This window comes from Rhea americana, unplaced genomic scaffold, assembly GCF_003343005.1.
Source record: "Rhea americana isolate MKP2758 unplaced genomic scaffold, rheAme1 scaffold_119, whole genome shotgun sequence".
Lineage (NCBI taxonomy): Eukaryota > Metazoa > Chordata > Aves > Rheiformes > Rheidae > Rhea > Rhea americana.
In genome coordinates, this window is record NW_028185250.1 from 2509138 (window position 1) to 2527869 (window position 18732).

General features: G+C 33.6%; 1 protein-coding gene across 1 annotated transcript in view; it reads right to left on the reverse strand.

The window, feature by feature from the left end:
- KIF6 (kinesin family member 6) overlaps nt 1–18732 on the reverse strand; it is a 185972-nt gene that overhangs the window by 91801 nt on the left and 75439 nt on the right. The window contains exons 11-13 of the mRNA XM_085320637.1: nt 14315–14420; nt 13307–13448; nt 10925–11137 (exon numbers count right to left, since the gene is read on the reverse strand). Of these exons, the coding sequence (XP_085176763.1) occupies nt 10925–11137; nt 13307–13448; nt 14315–14420 (461 nt within the window). The remainder of the gene's footprint in view (nt 1–10924; nt 11138–13306; nt 13449–14314; nt 14421–18732) is intronic.

Sequence of the window (18732 nt, forward strand, 5' to 3'; positions counted from 1 at the left end):
AACGAAGAATAGTCATCCATTGTTGCTTACATAGACATTTCTATATAGGTTTAAACTTCTTAACACATTCATTTTTTACASTTTGTTCATCACAGTGAGTTCATTTCAAAGTCCTTACTCAAGCAAAACTTGCATYGGACTCACTAGAAGTTCTGACAAAATAAAGGTTTTAGAAGCAGTACAGTTAGAATAATACATCTTGAAAAAAGAAAAATTCCTAATAGTTAGATGAAACTCCTGTAAATATATGAAGTTATAACAGTGAACATTATGACACTGTTCTTTGTTTTTATTGCAACTAACTTTTAAAGAAATCCATTTTGCTCTAGAAAGTGTTCCTTTGATAATTTCAACTTTTAAATTTTCATTTCACAAGATTAAAAATGGAAGTAAAATAGTGATCTTTAAGGCAGTCAGATATACCAAAGGATATAAAAACACCCCCAAAAATTTAAAAAGGCAATTAATCCCATGAATACATGCTTCAAAACATGTCCGTGAAGTTACATATGGATTCATATTTATTACACAGACTGGAGCCTTAGCAATACGAGTTTTGCCTTGTGACTTAAAATACTGGAAAATCAATTTGTTAAATTTATCAAAAATAAAGTCCTATTAAATTGTTTAGGAATATATGTTGACTGTTAATATTTGCTGGTTAGGAAGGGTTTTTTTAAACAGCTACATTTAAAGTAGTGGACTCTGATACTCCCTGCTTGATCCTAAAACTTGCCAATAACGAAAATTTTCTTGTAGCAAATAACCACCCTATGTTATAGGAAACACTTATTATTTAAGAAATTAGCTACATGAAGTGTTTCATTTTTAGTATCAGTTACAGAAGTATAACAGAAGTAATAAAATAGTCATTACATCCTATTGGTAGAAGTTTAGCTGGAAAATGAATAGAATATATGCTTTCGCCTGGATCTGTAACAGAAAATGTCTACATACTTTGATTTCAGAGTGATGCTAAACTCAACCTGAGAAAGATCAACCATGAGTCTGAACAATGCTCTGAATGCATCATTGAGCTCTTTTCTTCTGAGCAAATAGCAGTAAAATGGGCACATCTATTTGCAGGCAAAGGATCTCAGCATTGAGTACAGTATCACAAGATTGCCYCCAGATACTCCAAAACTCTACAGGGCACACAAAGCTACCCCAAATTACATAGGTTTGACTGCTAAGCACTTATTTTTTCGGGGGGGTTGAGACCTGTTTCTTATGAATCTAAGGACACAGAAGAGATTATGATGGGAAAACCTCAGTCAATCCTTTCCATTAGGGAGCTTTCTGCGGGTTTTCCAACAATAGAAAGAAGCTTTTCCCCAAAATTTTTTACATAAATATATAAAATAGCCAAGATAAATATTTTGAAAAGTCTTAATACAAGACGAAAATATTTAGCTTTCAGAATTGAGCCGTTGGTGTGTTATCATCACTATTATCCTGCTATTCATAATCACCATCTGTTTACAGAATTCACCTCTTGCCTTTCATTCTAAAGTCAGCTTGTCAGCCTTTCAGCAGGAATGCTATTTTTCACACAAGCTTGCATAGTGCCTAGTAAAAAATAATCTTAAACCCTGAATATCCCTGAATGGGTAAGTTCTCCAATAAACTCTCAAAAAAACTCGAAAACCCTCTCAGTGAAAGATAAAAGAAGTTGCTAAAAATGGTGAACATGATCCTAATAAAATTTTCTGAGAGACCAAAATAATCCCTCTCAACCCCATCAGCATATACAACTATTTGAAGCTATTACTAAGATTTACTGTGTTCTTTGAATGTCACAATATTCACACTGTTTTCTGGTTACCAAGTTGTTTATATTTCTAGAGTAAAACAAATCTAGGAGGAGGAAAATTATATCATATGTCTCTCGCACTGACAGAATTATACTACAAGCAAGCAGGAGTCTGAGGACTATTTCAAAATAAGACTTATCTATACAGGAAAAATGTTATTATACACTAAAAGTCAAATTCAACACAATATTACTCACTCCAGTGACACGCATGATGAGGTCTGACTTTTTCTTATTTTGCCAGGTTCATTCAWACTTCAATTTATCTTGAAACTACTAGTTTACAATAATGGCATCATATGATGAGAATGGTTATATGCAGCTCTAGTTTGGAGTTAGGATTTCACATACAAGGACTCCAACAGATATAAATTATGAATAAAATCGGAGCTAAAGCACACACTTTAAAATCAATAAGATGATTGTGATTTAAAATAATAATGTTTAAGCCTTTGTAAAATTCAGTTTATTGTGCTGATAATTTATCTTTGCATTTCCTGGAATGCTCATCTGAAACATTAATTAAATTCAAAGAGTTATGTCTGTTTCAGACTTAGGAAAGATATCATGCTGCAAAAAATACTAGTAGACACCCAGCCCAGCTATTATGTTGCAGTGTTTTACTCACTCTTCCTCACCTAGTTAGGTGTTTATGATCTACAGTGTTCTCTAATTAAAATGGGTATTACAAAACAAATTCTCCTCTTCCACGGCATAACTGTTGGACYGATCTAAAAAGTTCTGGTCTGTTCACTCTAAACTGACTGTCTTATCCAATCTGTGAAGGCTCCTCAGTGACAGGAGCTGATCTGCCAAAATATCAGCTGCTGGCAACCTTCCAAACTAAACAGGCCGTGCTACACTGCTGTCTTCCTGAATCAGAGCAGAATGACACCTACCACTCTCTCCTAAAAGCAGTCTCTTGGGATTCAAGAACAACAAATCTGTCAGCATATAAACTGATAAAATTTTCAGCTGGATTTGCAACCCACCATCATCAGCAAAACCTAGGGCATTACTAGGAAACCACAGTTGTGTATTCATCTGCTCTGATCACCAAAAACACCCTGAAACAGACTGTAATATACACTGAAAAACACGGAGTATCAGCCCTGACCTACAGAAACATTTAAACGAGCAGCTAAAGACATTTCTGTTCAGAAACATTCTATTTAACATGAAATCAATTCTTTACAACTTGATATTTATTAGTCGTAAATCAATACGATATAGTAGTGCCCAAGGACCTATTTCGAATTGAAATCTGGTGGTGTAGGCTTTGTTTCTCTTTATGTTTCTACATTTCCTACCTTTAAAGATTACTACTTAGGGTTTCAGGCCGACAGAAGATGAAGAACAGGAACACAGATACCAAGATTCATACATCAAGCTGTCAAAGACAGTATGTTATGCATTGAAATCCAATTTCTGTYTGAAAGAGCATATGAGTTCAGCATGTCTGTGTAGATAAGGTCAGACATATATCCGCTCATTCACCTTCCAAGCCAGTCTGCAATGAAACAGCTTTGGCCCAAGAGCCACCTTCCTGCTGTGTTCAGTTCAAGAAAAAAAAACTTTCCTCTTAGCACAGATCGTTAGCTCAGGCCCAGCACTGAAACAACATGGCTACATTGCTTCTGCTTAAGTTGGTGCCTGGATAGCATAGCACAGAAACATGAATGTCTGATCTTTACAAGTAGACACATCCCTAGGCCAGATAAGGAAAAAATGGTAAAAACAGGTTTCACCACAGAGATAGCAGCTCTGTCACACACTACATTTTTTACCACGCAGACATACAAACTTTGCCTGTATGTTCACAAGGCTGCCTATATTCTTGTGTTCATCCTACTTTTCACATATATTACAGCAGAAATTACTTTTTCTCAGGGACTGGGTAACAGGTAAGTTTGGAGAATTTACGAAGCAAAAGTAACAGCAAACCTAGTGTGAAAATAATGGAATGAAATTATCCTACTTTCAATGACAGAATAGTCAGATCTGTGCATACAAAAGTTAAAGTTATAGACCATATCAATGGTAAAAGAAAAGATTCTAAGTAAAATTAATAACCTTTATGAATCCTAATACTAGCTTGGATAGCTAGGATTCCACAAAATACTAGTTTTTTCTAAAGGATTTTCTTCATATACTTCCTGTAGTATTCCGCAAATACTAGGTTTTTCTAAAGGTTTTTCTTCATATACTTCCTCCTGGTTTCCGTGTTTAACTATTTTTAGGATGAAGAACTGAGATAAGAAAATAGAAAATATTACATTTATCTCTCATTTACAGTTACATAATATTGGTAAATAACATTATTTAAATTAAAATTACTGAGTAAACCACTTTGTAAGCCTTTAGAAGCGGCACTTAATGTTGCATTAAAAAAGCTGCAGTTGAGGCAACAGAAGCAAAAAGAAAGCTTGCAAATTAACTAAGCTGTTAAAATAAAGAACATTTCAGATATCCTACATGCTGTAAATTGAAATCTTCATAAATGATGCCAGGTATGGAAAGCATTTAAATGATAAAAATAGCTTTAATATTACACTAAAGGTTCTACTTCGGTTTTCTATGCCTTTGCTTAGTTCCAAGCTCTTTCACACATCTTTAGTAAATCCTTAATGACTAGAGACAAGGAGATAAATGTGTGTAGTTCAGATGGATTTGGTATGGAATAGATAGCTTTATAATTACAAATATTTGCAGGTTTGAAATATGCAAGAATAATGCCTCATCTCCACTTCTCTTCTTCCCTCTCTGTCTGATGAATATGATGAATGATATCAGGACAGAACTCAAAGACAATTGCCACCTAATCTTCTTCTGAAATATCAGGCTTTGCTAAAGCAGAGTGCAGGAGACAAGGCTCAATGATCCGGTCATTTGAGCTAACATGCTGGTTCCCAGAAGCAGGTTCGAAGAACAGACTCACACGCACACAATTATTTGCAAGAAGTGAGAGTATAATATCAAGGCAGAGAATTTGCTGACACTAAAGAGTAAATAGCATTAATAAAAGATGTAGTTGTACTAGTTATTCATTGATAAAATATAGCTACTTTTTGCCTATACATTTCTGAGATTATCAAAAGTTATGTGTTATGAGGAAACAATTTTACTTGGTTAATATCATTTAGGCACCAAATCAAGTAACTTCTTCCTATAAAGTAAGTAACAAGGAGCACAATAAATAGGAAAAGTAGGAAGCCAAGTGATTTTCTGCTAAACAACTTCAGATGAAAAGAAGCAATATGAAAGAGGATTCTGTATAGAAACTGGAAGAGTGTAAGACTTGCCAAACAAATTTTCAACCTCTCGTTTAGGAGATAAAAAACCAAACACACAGAGGCATTGCTGTAATGGAATATACACAAGATCAACTTGCATCCTGTTTGATAAGTGACAGTACGGTAGTGCTGGATAATACAAAAGAGTATGTGAAGTACCCCCTGTGAAAAAAGGTGATATGATCTGCTGTAGATCTTGATTTCTTCTTGCTGGAGACCAGTTTATGACCTGGAAAAGTTTTAATATGATTTCCTTCAATGATCTTTAGTATTCTTTTATAGCAATATTTTACTCTAATTCCTGACTACTTAGCTTCATCAGTAGCCTCTTGTATAGGATCTCATTATGCCTTTTGATACTCTGATTATGTTAACCACTTCTTAATTCACCACGGGAATGACATATTTTAAAAAAATTCACAGAGTCAATAAGAAATGAATTTCCTTCACAGAAACCAGAATAACTAGCATTTCTATGATTTCAATTTCTAATCTTTTCAGAATTCTGTTTTTAGGGATAGTTCTAGTTCTTTCATATGTATGCAGCTCATGATATACAGCTCTTGTAAATCCATTTGTTCCTTCTAAATTATCACAGATGATAAGCAGGAGAGAAGTTATTTCCCATTCCTGCATGCAGTCTCTTCCAAAATAAATTAATAAGGTTATAATCCTGCAAAATTTTGAGCGTTCCCAAACAAAATAAAAAATATGACAATTGACTGCTAGTTGAACTACTAAGCAGTTTTAGAGGGTAATTAGCAACAATAGTGAGTTATTCTCTATTCACAGTAGGAGGCTTGCAATATCTACATTTTCGACTTGTCAGTTGATCTGACTTAATTCTGAACTGAAGATTCTCTCTTTCCTTTCAGGTAAAAGGATTCCTTACAAAATGCACAAAAAATCCCTGTGTACAGAAGTACAAGTCATAGGCACATAAAGCAGTTATACATGAGACAAGTTTTTGTCTACTGACAAAAACGTAAGCATTTTTAGAGGTTACTGACGTCAACAAATGTTTTTATTTGAAAAAATAAATTTGAAAATAAATAAAACAAGCAGCTACACAACAAAATAACTGTCTACTACTATTGCATGTTGTCCTATGTTGGTTTTGAAACTAACAATTGCAAGAATATTATTATTTATCATTTAATCATCTAGATGATATAAGAAACTGCAATGCTTAACAATTAACACTTTTCAATTAACCACCATAAAAAAATCCTTTATTTACACACAATCCATCCTAACTGGTCAATATAATTTGCACTATTTGAGTTACTGTTTCTCTAAAGATCCAAACACATACTTGATAAATCCCATGATATTACTTTTATGGGTAAAGTTAAACATATCCTTAAAGCATTGTAAAATCAGGCTCTAACAATGGCTTCAACTAGTCTGAAAATCTGTTATGCAGAAGGATATATTTTTCCAAACTATTTACATTAATATTACTGCTAATAATACAGTAGTAATTACCAATATACAACTTGTACTGCTTTTTCCTCATTTTTCATTTAAAAAAATGACTGTTCTGGAAGCTAATGATTGCAGTATTTAATTGCATATTTTGCTTCATCATTAGATAGAACATATTACATTAACCAACTCTTAAATGTACAACTGGGTCCAGGTCTGAGACCGATAGGAAAGAAAGCTATATTCTAGCCATTAGTAGAGATGAATTGTGGCTGCCATGGAATGCACCTATGTATCTTTGCAATGTTACAGCTTTAAATTAAATTAGAAAACTAGTAATAGCTGAAATTTTACAGCACTTCACAGCTAAGGATATTAAAAAGTAACTTGCCTATAAAGAAAGTGAGATATTCTATATGGATACACAGTTTCTGTTTATATGATATTGATCCAGCAGTACTGTAATTTGTTTTTCTATTATTATTCTTTACTACGGCATAGACAGTTTGTCCTGGTACTGGCTTTCTCTCTGCTGACTATTAGTCTCAGAACTTTCTTTTAACTGTCTGCATACATTTACAATTGTTCCATGGTGATTTTTTCTCAAACATGTCACTATGTACCGCATAAACTCAAACTGTGAAATTCCTACATGCTGATTTGAAAAATATATAGTTTGCAGTCTATTTTTCAGGTACTTTTTCTATAAATGATATTTATAATACAAAGCTAAATATTGAAGCTTGTTATCTAGGCTTGTTACTTTCAGAAATAAAACAAAGAGAAAAATAAAGTTATTTATATAACTAGAGAGAAAATACTATCATTCTCAGTAAAGACACAAAAGAATTAAACTCATATTTTAGTAAAGACAAGTGCTATCAAAGGCATACTGGCAGGTCTGTACAGGCTGTGTTATTAACAGTGTTCAAATTAATTTTTAATTTTTGTAACTAACTCTAAAGTATTTTCCAGTACAATAAGAGAAACTTTTCAAGAAATAATTTTATAAGACATTATCATTATACCAGTTATACGTAATAGAAATCCATATGCTCCCAACATGACTGGATTAGACTTGGAGCTGAGTGTCCAGCTACTCTAAAGGACTGCAATTTAACATATATAGCCACTTAGGTAGTCGCTATGTATGCAGTGGTCAAAAATAACTTTTTATTTATACATAGCACTCAGAGCAATATGAAAAAAAAATTTTTTAATTAATTAACAAGTGAGCCTGAAGGAGAATTTTCATGTTCACATTTAGCATTTTGGTTATTGAGGACCTTATTGTTTTCCTGTCCACACTGAACATCATTCCAGAATACTGGAACCTGACCCAAAACTAACTGTTCCAGAAGCAAGCAGTTTATGTTTTTAAAAGTAAATACCCATCTAGACAAATTACTGAGACAAATTAGGACATAAATTGTGTGGTTAAACCCCCTAGTTGGCTTTCATTATCTAAGTTTAAATCCTGATACCAGTGTAGATCCATTATTTAGCAATTTTCATAACATCTAGGAGAAGAAAACAGTTGCCAAAATCATTAACCAGTTCACTGACAGAAAAGTAACAAGTGCAGTTTGTTTTTATTAAAATATGGAAGCTGCTCTCCTCAATTATAAAGAGTAGATAAGGAGTTAAAACTAAACTTAACTCCAGGGCACTAGCCATCTTTTGTAATCCCATATTAAAAATTTAAACAGATTCAATGGGTTATGTGACCTAAAAAGCTAATGACTCTGAACTCTTCTTTCTGCTGCAGACTGACTAAGTAAGAATCAAAAGAAAATGATTCAGTCAGAGAATTCACGGTCATGACAGTTCCACTACGTTCAGCTACACTAACACCAATTCAAACTATTAAAACACTAACACATTTTCAGCTTTCATTAGCAGTATCTAGATTCAGATTCTCCAACCTCGAATGGTTGCCTATGTGCTCAGACATTTTTAAGGAACTAATACGTGTTACAGTACACAAAAGCTGATTCATCAAGTAAAATTTTCTGCATGGATGGTGAATAAACTGGATGAAAATAAATATTACTAGCAATTTATGCATATCTACTTTTAAAAAATCTAGCCTTTTAATTACAATTAATGTACTTCATATGAATGCATTTTATAATATTATGTTTTAAGACACTATGATTTACTACGTGCTTATATTTTCATTATTATAGCATAAATTTTTTTAAAAAATTATTTATTATGTATATGGTCATTGGGCCCCTCAAACACAAACACACAGAGTTTCTTTATGCCAACTTTTTTTTTTAATATTAAATATTGCTATCATAAATGTAAAAAAAAAAACTCCAGTGGCTTAAAAATGTAAAAGCTGATAGAGCCAAAACAGCGAAGTAACAAACATAATTTCAGGATACAAATAGAATTATTGTTTGTTAACACATAACAGACTCACACATTATAACAGAACACACAGAAATATAAAATCACTATGGTCACTGCTATGAGAACAATATGGCTCGTCTCAGCACTGGAGCTGAACATATAGGCTTTCTCATTATTTCAATAACATAAAAACAAGAATAAAACAAACCAGAATTTCATAGCCTTTCACTGTCCTTGCTGAATGTTTTGAGACCCTATAAACCATACATAGTCTCTAGTGAACTATGAGGACTGTCTAATGTTACCTTCATACAAAATGTTTGAAAGAGAAGACATGGACCACATTAATCAGTAATAAGAACATTTTAAAATCGCAGCTAGTGTTGTAACTGATTGTGACAGATTTTCTAGTTGAAAGAAAGGAAATATTAATATGGTGCTACAGAAGTGTATCTTTCTTAAGCCACCTATAGCTATATACACTAGAAGGAAGAAGGATACAATTTTTTAAACTCACTTCAACTAATTCACTGCACAAACAATAATACTTAAACCATTTAATTGGTTAAAAGAAGCACTGTGAACTTAATGCTGCATTCAAAATTAACTTCTAGCTTACTAGTTGCTACAATAACAGTCTAACTGCTAGAAAAATCTTTGTTGTGTAGAATACACTTTACAAATAGTGTGTTGTGTCTTTACTGAAAACTGGAAAGAAGTAAGTAGGTTTACAGCCACTCACAGAATGAGAAAGATGTATAAGATAAAACCATATACAAAAAGCATCATCTAAAAAACAATTACCTTTTCATACCACATAACTATCTCTAAGATTCATTATGCTAACAGAACATGAATCAATTACATTTACTTATTGGTTAACCAAAGATCATGGCAGCAGATTCCCTGTGCCATCCATCTGTCCCAAACAATTCCTTTTTCAATGAACAGCATTTGGTATGTTTACTTATTAAATTTTGCAAAACAGTTCTATTAGAATAAAGTATGAATAAAAATGAATTGTTTTCCTACAAAAGACTAAAATTTTTTTATCAGTCACCTATATACAATAGTACTCATTTGTTGATGAGATTATTAACCATATGGTAAAGCTGTGCTTAGTGTGCTATCAATAATAAATCAACACATTTAAGAATTCAGCTGTTTCTAATCTGTTTGCAAACAATACGAATTCCTGTACCACTCGTCAAACAGTTTAAATAGTTTTTCTAAAATATATGAACAGAATAATTTGGGGTTTGTTCGGACTTACTAAGATCTTGCTGCAGTAAGATGTTAGGATTTCAATAAAGCTGCTTGCATGCACAACAATGTCTGAATAATTTCCTGAATTGAGGCCTCAGTCCTCAATTTGATCACATTTATTTTGTGTAATGTAAGTAAAAGCCAGGTAGCTAAACTGTATAATATAAAAAAATATATTCTTAAAGAGTCTTACAGTCACAAAAGGTTTTGTGTTTATTAAGTGACCTTATAGCTGGAAGCAAATTAATAGARCTTCATTTTATTTGAAGACAATATTTCTCTCCCAGGCTGCAAGACTAAATAAAAATAAAAATAAAATGTCTATATTGGTGTTTAAGGAAATTGTTCAAATAATAATGTCTGCATAAAATAGTTTCCAATATCTGTGGTTCCAGATTAGAGTTTTTTTCTGTTAAAAGTCAGTACATTCAAACTTCCATGGGAACAATGTTATTTTGTAGTATGTCTTATGAACTATGCCCCAAAAATCCTTTTCTGAGAATAAATTTACTCGAAGATATGAGGGTCTGCAACTCAACTCATATTCTGGTTTTGGAGGACTGTTCAACACAGGATTCATATCACAGTCAGCCACCAGCAYCTTGAGAGTGCCAAAAATTGAAGTCACAGCATTTGTGGATATAGAATTAGCATAATACTGCTGATAACTGAAAATAAAACTTTCCTGCCCCATTACACATTTGAATGCTGAAGCTCATATTGTAATAATCCAGTAAGTGCTCTCTTAATTTATTATACTAACCTGTTTGTCTGGAAAGAAAAGGCAGTCGGCGAACTGAGCAGCTGAAATCCTTTGCCTCTTTCAGATTAACACAACTAGATTGCCTCCAACTTTCTTCCAAGTTTATAGAAAGAGACTGCTCCAAGACTTTAGAACCACCAGAGACAGCTTTAAGCTGGAAAAGGGCATCTTGCGCTTTCTTTTTTTCTTTTTTTAGCATATTTACTAGAATATCTGCAAAATATATTAAGGAATTAACTAAGGATCTCTTTCATAAGGCAGAAATCACCTTTGTTAAACCAGAAGGTAACATAAAGTCTTTTTTATTCAAGAGGAACAATTCACATAAAGAAGCTTATTAAGCGAATGTGAATTTGGAGTTAGGTATATTCTTTGTAATTATATGCACTCACCTTAGTTTTTTGAAGCAGTAAATTCATTTTTACTGAGCACTAACAAACTCACACATTGGTCACAATCGCTGATCCCATTCAACCAATTCTTTGATAAAAGTAGCCAAATATATTAGTTGTTTATAGAAAAACAGGAATAAAAATTCCAGTAATTTATAGTCATCCCTTTTTTTTTCTTTTTTAAATTCTGTGATAAACAAAATTTCCAAACAGAAGAAAAAATCCTTAGCTTTTACAAGTATATATTGGCAAGTGTATCATCTGTAAGCTTTTTGCAATAAGAAGGTTTACTAAAATGAGAACAGGTGTGTAGGAAATTTCCACTAGTAATGCTGTATATTTACTTTAAGTGTATTTTGGTACAAATTCATTTTCCTAAACAGCATGCAGGGGGCTTACAATGAAAACCCTGTGTGCATGCTGCAAAAACCACATGACTCCCTGTGGTATGTTTTTTGATACACTGATTATTTTAATCCTAAATGCACAGCAGAAAATCTAAGTAACCTTTGGGGTATGCTATTTACAAGACTAAGTAGCAAAAATAAAACATTTCACAAACTAGTTGTTATGATCGCCCCTCGCTATTACAGGCAAGAAGAAAGTTCAATGACTAAACAGCTTCCCCACTTCTCATCACTTTATCACACTAGTTATGATATTAATTTTCTAACAATATCATGAGATTATTAGAAGCTGCAGATCTGTATGTTAGTTTTGTGTTCAAAGTCTTAATTTTTACAATCTTCATATATATCTCCAAATAACGTGAATTTAAGCAACAGGCTTCTTGCTTGTACATCAGCAAAGAAAGTCATAGCTCTTAGGCACAAAGTGCATTTGGCTATTTAGTAGTTGTTTTGCTGTCGTTTCATTATCAATCTCATATCAACTAAATGATTTACTTCAGGAAAAAATGTTTTGAGGAATCCAGATCTTAAAGCAAATCAAAATTAAAGAATTTTTAAAGGAACAGTAAATCAAGGTTATTGCTAAATTTATTTGAAAGGGTCTTTGGGGAAATAAACACCTTATCTTCAGTGACAGATGCAGCAGAAACTGAGAAGCTTTCCTGCCACCTCACTTCAGACTGCTAGCATGCTATACATTGATGAAGTAAAAAACTATTCTCATTTGGCATATAAAATTGATCTGAAATTGGTGAACACAAAAAATGCAACTGAGTGGGTTTCTTTTTTTTTTTGTTTTTCTTTTTGTTTTTCTTTCTTTTTTTTTTAAACTGATAAATGCAAAAGAATCTCTGCTCTCCATAAACTTAACTTTCTTTTTCAGTTCTCTAACATTCAAATTTTACTCACAAAGCAGCGACAGTTAGGGACAGGGTGATGCTGTGGTCTGCCCACAGTTCTGTCAACCAGCTAAAAATAACTCACTTGCTACATTTCGCAATGGTGCAGCTACTCATATGTTTCCTCTGAGGCAGTGAAATGGACAAAGCACATCTGAACAACTTAATAATTTTATACGTAAAAAAGCCTTAGCCTTAATTTAAAACTGCTTGTAAAGAGCCTAAGTTTTATATTTATCCTAAAGGCACAGAGTCCAAGAGTCCCCAAAGCAGCACTTCATTTGGCTAAAAATAACTCTTACAGGAAATTTTTTTCTTTGTAAGGTAATAAATTGTTCTTTATATAGCATCACAGTTTCCCATACGACAAAAGGCTTCGTTTTGTTGAGGAGGGTGTTCTAGGCATGGCCTGGTGCATAGTACTTGGATCTTGGCTGGAACTCTCTAAAGCTAAGTGGTGCTTGGATCCAGGATTTTGGTTTGGGTCACGGCTGAAATTGGAGCAGGTGCAAAGCAGGGGTCCTGCCACATAAAAGTTGGGAACTGAGTAATTGCTTTAACACACTGGAGTCAGTAGAGAGTAATTCCTTTCATACAGCTAACTCCCATCTCATACACACAAAAAATATTGAAGCCAGATCAGCTCAAACCTAAATATTTTCTTTCCCTCACAAAGGATACTGATTTCATTGTCTCTTTGCTGCAAAAGTTCTTTCAGTTTCTTCAGCTCTTCTTTACCTGCTTGTACGCTAGTCTCTTTTTCTTCTGAAATGTGTTGTGAGAGCAGTTTTTTTTCAGAAATCTTTGAAGAATTCAACAGTTGCTAACAGAAGAAAAAAAGAAGTACGCTCTTTTAACTTTATCTCGAACTATATAATTACTCTGACTGTCTAGTTATGGTAGCAAAGTTGAGTTATTCTAAGCTCTTGAAAGAGGAAAATCATATCACCAGTTAACTGTCAAGTTATATACTTTGCGTTAAGCATGGAACAAGCTGAATCTGTTCACCTTCACTAACAAGTATACAATTTACTTTAACATTTCTATACATAAACTCTAGTGTACTCTGATAACACCGTACTTTGAGTATTAACAATACAACTAAAACTAACATTTACGAACAATAAATTGAACTCAGGAACATACACTTTATCATATGGGAAAACTACAGAAAATACAGAAAAAGTATACACTATATTCAGTTTCATAGTCTATTAATTTCACTTGCTCTTCCTACTTTAAACATACCTTGCTTGCTCAATCGTTTAGAAGGTCTTATAACACCATCAAAACACTCAGTGCAAAAGATTCAGGATATGGTATCTTTACTCTTCTATTTTATTTTTTTTTAGCATAGTCTGTCCAAAATAAAGCCTGAGAAAAAAGTGCTGAGAATACAGACTGACCCATTTACCCATTTACAAATATCTATGTTGATTCCTGTAACTTCTACTGCTTATTATTTACTGCATGCAGAAACCTTGCTGGGGTTTCTACACAATCCTGCCACATTTTTCCAATTAGATTTTATATCAGTCCTCCAAGCACTTTGCAGTATTGCTAAACTGTGTTACACTTTTGCAATGCCTCTCAACTGCACTGCACTTCTTTTAACACTTTTCAACTGTGAATACCTCTTTCATATTCTTAGTGTCAGCTGTACCTCCATGTATGTTTAAAAAAATATACCTTCACATGAATGAAGCAATACTTGATCTTGCGCATGTCAGGACCAACATCTAAAATGCTTTCAGGATCATTATCTTCCAGAAATCTTTCAGTTAGCTCATCCAGCCTGAAAATACACAATATGTTAAAGGAAAATTTAAAAATTCACAAACAAGCAGACAATTCTGTAAGTTAATGGTTCTGGTTTGTAATGTGTCAAATGCTGATTTGCCAAGCTGACTGCTTCTAGAAGGTTGTTGTTCTTCAAGATTCACACAATTGCAATGTTCTTTTTTTCCTGGATTTGATATTGGAGATACACAAATCCATAACGAAGTATACTTGCATGTGTTAATGAATAGTTCTAGAACTAAAAGCATTTAAAAAGTAGTCTTTTGTTTTTTTTCATTTATTTTATAACCTTCTGTTCTCCTACCATCTCATAATTAAAATGATCTAAAGACTGCCCCTCAGCTCCAAAAGCTCCTTGCAAGCATATGTCCAAGTATATTGGCAGAACTGCCAGATCTTCAGTTCTCACCTAATCTGCATTAACCAGAATTCACGTTAAAATAGCAATAAGTAGACACTTTTTGCATGAGATGCTACTAGTTAAAGCACTCACCAGTAAGTAGGGTACCTAGGCTCAAGGCTTCTTCAACCTGTTCTTTGGGCTGTGTACTGTGTATGCCTTTTACAATACATATCTGCTAGATAATAAACAGTAATAATTTAGGGAAGTAGAGGTTACCACTTCTCTGAGATGAATGTCACAGTCATACGAACAACCTCAGATTTTCTCTTGCAAGCCCTTTTACCAGCTGCTCAAGTCTTGCATTCCAGGATGCATGGCAGATCAACCTCAAGAGAAATGGCAGAAGATTTCTAAATCAAGTGTAGCTCACAGCTCACTTAATAAGATATGTTTCTGGGAAATAGCAAGGACAAGTTCTGTCTCCATCAGCTGGATTTAAAGGTCTCCTATTTCCTGAAAAATGCTGTAATCACTAAATTTATAGATAAATGGTGGGCAACAATGACAGCCTTTAAAGAATAATTCCGTGATTTTAAGCATCAGGAGATGAACTTGGGCTCTGAAGCTGAATGAACTCAGGTACTTCAGCATCAAGTGTTCAAGTTCCAGAGAAGGAAGGAATTCAAAGCCATCTCTGAACACTGCTTAGCACTTGCTTTTGACTAGATCTATTCAGCTGCTCACTTAATATGCAAACTTTCTAAATGTCACTTCATAGTCATTAATGAATTGGAAATCTTGTTGCCGTTTGCTGAATCACCTTGCTGTGAGCATATATCAAAATTTGAGGTATTAATACCATAGCATCTTAAATTGACCCTCAAGTAGGTATTTGGGATATTTTCCCTACTTTTAAAGGCTTCTCTTCCTCTGTATAGCATTGCTCCACTGTAGTAACATTCCCTGTTCAAAGATGAAACAATGAGATGCAAAACAGACAGAAAAAAACATGGTAATTATTTTCAGAAGGTAACTCCTGAAAAATTTCGAGGTGTGTTACTGGAATGAAAACTGGCAAACATAATGGACATATTTGGTTATTTATCTCCTCCTTAGTTTTCCATGGAAAACTGTGAATTTTTGGAGGAAGGATAGCAACCCTTACCTAGTTTCATATAAGCTATGCTTTCTTATTTCCATTACAGACAAACATCTTGTCTATATCATTCATTGTATGTGCAAGACTCACCACTCCAGAATTTACGGAACACCTACTCAAGTCAATGTGAGCAGTAAATGTCAAGGGCTTAAAAAAAGGATATTTAAAGAGAAATAATATTTTCAAAAGCATTCATGGCATTGACTTGCTTCTCAAGTGAAGAGACTGCAAAAATTACTGGTTGAGAGAGATCAGAATTTTTCTTATTGCTACATAAATCCTTTTGCCTGAAGAGTCCTCCAAAAATGTCAGTACTACAACAGGATATTCATTCTCTGCACACTAAGCACAATGAGCAGGAGAATCAACTCTTCATACATGGAGGTAGCCATTTGTGTAAGCACTGGGAAAAGAGAGAGATTTATACTATTAATGAGAATGCTAGAGTGAGTACACAGACACAAAGAAAGTCACTATCTGTCACTATCCTAAGCACCATATTGATTTCAGTGAATAAGAGGAAAAAAGTAAAAAATATTTTTGTAACTAGACTGTCTAAACTGAATATATGAAATTACATGGAAGAAGAAAAGAGATGCACCAAAAAATCCCCCTGAAGGCAAGCATAAGAAATGACTGCACCTCTCACATCTTTAGTTTTCCATGTAAAAATTACTAGACCTATTTTTAAAATATATAGTGACAACTACAGGGATTGCACTCTGGATGTTCTGGGAACTCTTCCAGTATATTAAAGTATTAAACAAAGGTAAAAATAAACCACCAATGTGATACAGATGCAACTTACAGTTTCTCTTTTTACTGAATAGATCCCAGTTAACTGAACTATTTTTTCCAAGTGATATATTAACTCAGCAATTGTAAAAATAATCGAACATTCTGTTGAATTTACACAGTCAGTTTTATACAGTTTCAAGATTTGCAAAACAAAATGGTACTTCCAATTCCAAAGATGCCTACAGAAAAAACACACACAAAAAAGAATGAGAGGAGGAAGGGAAAGAAATATTAGAGAATAACGGAAGAAGGAATACTAACTGTTGGAGAAAATTCTGTTTTGTACATTTTCTTCTCCTTAACTTAGTCAATGCAAGTGTATTTGTAGGTGGTTTGGAAACAAAGGACTATGTAACTTGCTCGGAGGATCTTCAAAAAAAGCCTTATATAGAAAAGAGAATTTTTGGTACAAAGGTCTTAGTTTGTTTAATAAAATAAAAAAAAAATGCAAAGAGATACAAGAAAGAAGGGAATTAATGAAGCTTTTGACATAGTAAAGGAAAACCTTTAGGTACTCTTTGGTTGGCAGGCTCCAAGTCAAAACAGTGACTTACTAAAGAGACACTCTTCCTCACAGATCTTGACACATGTTTACTGGTCATTTTACAGGTGCCATTTAAATAAGGTGAATATCCTTGCCCTTCTTAAACTCCCAACTCAATGAGATTATTGTATCTATCTCTTTTAAAAGACTGCACATCCATAAAGATAAAATGGAAAATATTAGAACATATATAATGTAAATACTAGAATATAGCACAGATTCATAGAAAATAGGGCTGGAAGGGGTTTAAAAAGATCATATAGGGCATCTACAGTTACAACTCAAACACATTATCTCTAGTCAAAACATCATCCACAGGCTGTATTCATCCTCCTATCAAGAGAGAAAGAAAATCCTTTTTGTAACAGGTAGAGGAAAGCCAAAATGGCTTTTAGTTTTCATTCAGCTCAACTTTCAAAAGATGGACAATATCTTTCTCCTTAGCAATAGGAAGCCTCCCCAGGGCTAAAGAAGTGACTTGACCTTCTCCTTTATGAAAAGGTGTCAGTTTTAAGGACATTACATTGGGACTGAACTACAGACTTAATGATGTCTTTGGACCTAGCCTCTTAGTTCTCTACAGAGAAATGGATATTAAACCATTTTTCTATAACCAAAGGCTGTTGCAAGAATATATGTCTTCAGATATCAAACTAGAAAATCAGATAAAACAGCCCAGCCCTGAGGAAACTTGCACCTACTTGTTCAGGAAGAACAAGAAGCCCTCAGTACATATCTAGAGAACTCCCTAGCAAACCTTGCTTTAGTTGCCTATTCAGAGGCAGGCATATGTGGCAGAACAGAACTAATATGAAATCATGAATTAAAATAACAATATCCTTTTTCTTTATGAGCATTTTGACTGCAATCATATTAGAATAATTAAAAAAGCATAGGAAACAAAATATTTCTGGTCAGTTTTCCAACTTAGACCTGAACTCACATACCTAGACCTCTCTTGGTTAGTCAGTTCTGTTTCCTGGAAAAGTTACTATTTAAAATGCTTTTCAAAAAGTCTTGAGTGATCAATCCTTAAATTCACTAATGACCRTCTTCTACCATTATGCCAAAAATAGGTTAATACTTGCATGCCCTCTTAATATAGAAATTAGGAATGAAAACTGCTCAAAACAGTGAGATTTTATGGATTTGCAAAAACAGTAATCATGCTTAGCACACAATCCATTACATATTTGAAAAAATTCTAAGTTTGTGACTGAGCTTTTCTCTTCCAAAAACATCCCTATCTGTATGCAGCCTCCCTAACACATTGCCAAAAGCAAATGGAAAATAATCTAGGAAAAGCAAAAGTGTTCATGTATTTAGTTACTATGACACTGTTGAAGGTTTCAAGGTAATTCATAAACCAGGAAAAAAGTCCGTTTTTAAGGTTATGATGAAAAAACATCAAAAAACAGATAGGCTCTAGCAAAACATCCAACCAACAAACAAACAAACTTTCA